Source organism: Notothenia coriiceps, unplaced genomic scaffold (genome assembly GCF_000735185.1).
Source record: "Notothenia coriiceps isolate Sejong01 unplaced genomic scaffold, NC01 NC01_scaffold00014287, whole genome shotgun sequence".
NCBI lineage: Eukaryota > Metazoa > Chordata > Actinopteri > Perciformes > Nototheniidae > Notothenia > Notothenia coriiceps.
This window is the reverse complement of record NW_011346988.1, coordinates 23,426-28,812: the sequence shown is the minus strand read 5'-3', so window position 1 is coordinate 28,812 and position 5,387 is coordinate 23,426. Positions and strand designations below refer to the sequence as shown.

The 5,387-nt window shown below is 40.8% G+C and overlaps 1 protein-coding gene across 1 annotated transcript in view; it reads right to left on the bottom strand.

Moving 5' to 3' along the window:
• Positions 1-5,387, bottom strand: part of LOC104948379 (AF4/FMR2 family member 2-like) — a 74,654-nt gene that overhangs the window by 53,257 nt on the left and 16,010 nt on the right. Inside the window, exon 4 of the mRNA XM_010774571.1 lies at positions 773-810. Within this exon, the coding sequence (XP_010772873.1) occupies positions 773-810 (38 nt within the window). The remainder of the gene's footprint in view (positions 1-772; positions 811-5,387) is intronic.

The window sequence follows — 5,387 nt, the reverse complement described above, 5'->3', positions numbered from 1 at the left end:
ATCGGGCATTCAAAATAAAAGTTTGACTTTTCCCCCCCAAAAAAAAAAGAAGAATTGCAATTTTTTTTTTCTTCACTCACACATCCGCGACCCACTCGAAACGGGTTCGCGACCCACTTTTGGGTCGCGACCCACCAGTTGAGAACCACTGCCATAGAGTATAGCAGTCATTAAGTATTTTTGTAGGCCAGACCAGGAAGTAAAAATTGCATGGTTCCCTCTGTAAAAAAGCAATTGGATTTCCCCATTGGAATTTGATATATTGAAGGAAATAAGCTCTGTGGCCAACACATGTTTATGATATTTACATAGGATAAACTCCACATAAAACACTACTTTCTCATTTTTGTAGCAGAAATTCATCGCCAGAATAAAAAGCCAGTGCTAGGCTTTAAATGAACAACATCATGGTCGCATGGCTGTGCGTCACTAAGCTAAAGGGGGACTCGTGTCAGCGTGATGACATTTGGTAGATTCATTTAGTCACTTGCTAGCAACCGCTGTTTATATGACACATAGAAGCTTTAGACATTCACAAGTGCGGCGATTACTGCCGTATTTAATGTCGTAGAACAGAATGTGCAAATCTCTTCAGCTTGCGTTATCCACAGACCTGATTTCGGGCTTCTAAACACAAACACATTAAAAAACTGTCGACTTTAAGGCATAGGAACCGGAAGTGGTGAACTGTTTTTCTAGTAGTCATGACTGCAACACTCTATTGACATCAATAAATCCCAATGTTACAACACAGTGTGGCCATTTGTCTTACCTTATGGCTGTGCCTCTGGCTTTGGGCTTGTCAGACACCTGTCAATACACAGAAATTGTGAGTTTTATTATTGCCTTGATTGAACATAAAGTCAATAACTTCAGTATGCAGAGCATGGACTGAGTTGCTCTTTTTACAGGATTTCCAAGCATGCCTTTGCTAGCAGTGAAATATGGTAATATGATGAATGTTTGTGACACAACTGCATGAATGATCAACATGATGATGGATGTCTGTGTGAGTGTTGTCGGATCATGTTCACATTCAGAGGACGTTTGAAAAATCCATGACTGACAGTGAGGATGAGGGATGGAACAGTGGTCTTCTTTTATATTGATCCTCTAGTGGTTTAATTTAATGTATTAGGTCTACAAACACAACAGGGGAATAGCAGGAAAATGTTCGTACTGCAGCATTTAGTCAGCTTTCTAAAAAACTATTTGTACTCCTTATGCAATACTTTCTTCAATGGCATCTTCTGGATACTAAATCATGTTGCTGGTGAGACAAATATTACAGCCTCTGCTATTATTACTACGACTGTACCATTATCACTTCTGTTAAACATCAACAGAATATTACGGAGCTATTTGGTTATTTGTAATTATTACACGGCTTAATTCTGTTTGGTCAATTTGGACATTACGGATATCAGGTTTGTTGATTTGTCAGGACATCAGACAAATCAACATAATTAGACAAACAGGAAGTAGTCAGACAGAGACAGACAGACAGACACATACTTTATTGATCCCAAACTAGAACATTCTTTAAATTGGGAATGTTTGGTTAGGGGAAGCAATACTAGAATTTTGAAGTCAATACAACTATTTAAAGTGAGTCAAGTCATTGGTTTATTTAGCCTTGTTATAGTATATATAAGTATTTTAACTGTATTTTCTGGGGTATTCAACCATACCATACAGTAACTGACGGAATTTCACAAAAAGTCAAGTAAAGAAGTAATTGATTTATACAGGCTTTTCAACAGATCAAATTAAATATGTATAGTACAGTACTGTATATATATATATATGAGGTACCTCACAGGGAATAAAGCTACAGAATAAATCAGCGACTGACTGTACTTATCGATACAACTTAAGGACACCATCTAGCGTTTCCCTTTCACCCACTTAAAGCTCCACTGACCTTCACTTTTCTTCGCTCAATCTTCTCTCTTCATTCATCTAGGAGAAGAGGAGTAATTTTCCTATCATTAAAATGAGAAAAGAACCCTCCCTTCTCTTTATCCTCTCCTTCCCTTGTTTCCTCCCTGCCCTCCCTTCACCCCAGCCTCTGTTCCCCATCCTGTATTTCTATTCATACTTCCCCTCCTTTCAGTGAAAGAATGGGGTGATTACATTTGTCAGTGAAGCTTTTCCTCCTCTCATTTTCTTTTCCTCCCTCCGCCAACTCAGAGTCAATTTTGTACTACATCCATTGCAATACCAAAACTCAAATTCCTGCAAATATCAGTCATGAATTCATCTCCGAGCACTGACACCTGATGATTCTAATGAATTAGTGAAAGCTTTTCTTCCTGGCCTGTGGCCCGTTGTTTCTCTCCGGGTCTCTCTAAGAATAAAGTGATTAACTGGACCAGTGAGGGTTCTGATCGATCGATGCGTAGCTGCGGGCTAGAACAACAGACCTCCTCAGATCTTGGGCTTTGGGAGACTTGCAAGGGCTCACGGAGAGGATCTACCAGTGCATATATTTAGATAGCTGGTGGTTTTCCTGGGATTTAAATAAAGAACAACCCAACCGGTATTTACTCACCCAATCTCCTCGGTAACAACACGTCTGCGAGTATTGTTCCCTGACAAAGAAGGCAAGCTGCTATTTCTTTTCTTTTAACCGAAAGCAAGAAAATTCAAGCCTTAGAGCCGCTCTGATTTATATTTCATTCGTCAAATCTCCATATCCTGTTCTTCCTGCTTCTCTCATGTGGGTGCAATACGTCTCAGTGTTTCACATGGGGACAGTTTTAACAAGGTTTTAAAACACCCCCGCACCGTCTTCAAGTGTAGCCGAACAATGGATTCTTCGCTCGTCTCTTTACTTTGCGCAAGACACTTTATAAAGCATTTCTAACACCTGAACAACGGGTTCAAAATCCAGAATTTTCTGATGCAACCGTTGCGCGGAGGTTGCACTGCTGGAAATAAGGCAGCATCTGGATTCTCACTAGTGCAAAACAAAGAGACTCTATATCCCGAATTGTAGCATCTCTCCATCGGCTGCCAGCTGGATTTAACACAGCCGGTCCATCTGGATGTGCACAGAAATGATATTACACTTGTGTGCATATCTTTTTATCCTTTTGAGCAAACAGTCATCCTAGTTAGGTTGTGAATTCCAACCCCGTATAGACTAAAGGAACAAATGTTCTCTTCCTTACATGAGATGAGTTTTCTCTATTGACTCACCTGCCTTTGACCCCATGTCCTTTCCACCTCTCCCACTCTTGACCTTCTGAACTGACTTGTCGAGGCCTTCCTGTACTTCACACACGCTCCTGTTTGCTGTAGTTTGTGCTGATCCTGTGCTACACGTTATCTCTGTTTCCAAGTCCATTCGAAGCCTCTTATCTTTTTTTCTGGATGTATTTGGATCAAATTCTCAACTGTAGTTGAGTGGATATTATGGTGACCCATACCACACAACCTGAGTTAAGACCTACTGTAAGGCACAGCTTTAACTTTAATGAAATTATTATAATTCTAAACACTGAATTTGAGCCTGTTTTAATTAACGTTGTACTAAATAATTGTGTCCTATGTATTTAAAAAAATCCTCCATTGCACAACTATCAAATTATTATTAATGAAGTGTAATTTCCGACTTGAAGAATACAGATTGTATGCCAGGGTTCGCGCTGTAAGACATGAAAGTCTGTTGACATTAGTTAAAAGTTGATAGTGACCAGATGGATTCATCATATCATCAAAGTCTGACAAAATGTGCTCGGATGTGTGCAGCACAAGCTACACTAACCAGTTTTCTATGGAATAATGTTTGATATTATATTCATTTTCTTAAGCTATTGACATTTCTTTAAAGCTTAAGCTGTAGAGCTTAACATTTTCGCCTTTGAATAATTTTCGTGAGGGACGGCTATCGTGTGCCTACCAAACCACACATCGTGAAATAAGTCAGTTATTTTGTGTGCTGCCCTGAAAGAAACACATGATTCAAACAGCCAATCAGATTTGTTTCACCTTCCTAAAGTATGTCTTATGTTAGGTCATTAGACTACACCCACCCACCCATCTGATACTTCATTCACATCAACGGTGTTTCAGGGCCGGTTCGGAGGTTTTCCTGTTCACACCGCAGCGGAGCAGCCTCTTAGCTCCGGAATCCGGTTCGTTTCAAGCACCAACAAATTGGGATCAACTCCTGAACAACAACAAAAAGCCAGCGTTTTATCCAGTTAGTACACAACGATGGAGAAACGTAACAAGCAGCAGCGGTCCACTGAAGAGACCAGCTACCTACTGTGAATCTGGTCTTCCGAAGAGGTACAGAGGAAGCTGGAGCACAATCGGCCATTGTTGTTGTTGTCGGTGTCAGCTGTGAGGGGTTTCCGTGCGGTTTGGCTTTATGAAGCAGGCACGCAAACGGTTATGTCATGACGCAAACGATGACGCAATGACGCAGCACCAGTCGGACTCTGGGCAGTGTGAAAAGAGCCGGAGCTAAACCGAAGAACCGGTTCTGAACCTGAAAAGCTCTAGCACGGAGCTTGAACCGGAGTTGCGTTGGTGTGAATGAGGTATAAGTATCTCCACCAACAGATAGAGAAATACCTTTGTAAAGGTGCACTATATTTGTTTTAGATCAAATCAGTGTAGAATGGGCTTTTTTTGGAGAGGGGATTTAAAGAGACAGGCGCTCAAACTGAGTATTTCAGGGAGAAGGTGAATATATGTTTATTTGGCTGGACAACATGAGAAAAATAGTGTTTTTTCAAAGTATCTAAACATGTTTGGATGAAACGAAAAACACAAATATGAACCTGAAAATGATCATCATATGGCCCTTTTAAGTTTGATGTATTATTTATTGTGTACCTTTCGAAAACATGACTTAATGTTCTTGCAGCTAGCCGACAGTGCCGCGGAGTCTAGTAGATATGCCTTTATTCCTTTTTAAGCTGGACATTTTTCCCGGCTGCATCTGTATTTTTAGACAGAGCTTTTAAGCTCGACTTTGCTCTGACCAAGGTGATCTGTCATTGTGAGCTCGCGGAGAGAAAAATGGGAGAAATGCAGGGAGATAGAGAGACAAAGAACAGTCCTGCAGCAGTAATTGGGTTTCTGTTTTTCCGTCAGTTTTCTAGAGTCATTAGAAACATCACTCTTTCCTACTATCTCTCGTTTCCTGTCCTCTCTTCCATCTCTCCTTCCTTTGCTCTTTCTTTCGATTCCCTCCCCTCCTCCGTCTCTTTGCTCTGTGCCAAAAACATATTCATCATACTCCTCTGCTGCCCTCACAGCGTTATGCCACAGCATACTAATGACATTGTGCATCTGTGTGTGTGTGTGTGTGTGTGTGTGTGTGTGTGTGTGTGTGTGTGTGTGTGTGTGTGTGTGTGTGTAGTTGTAGT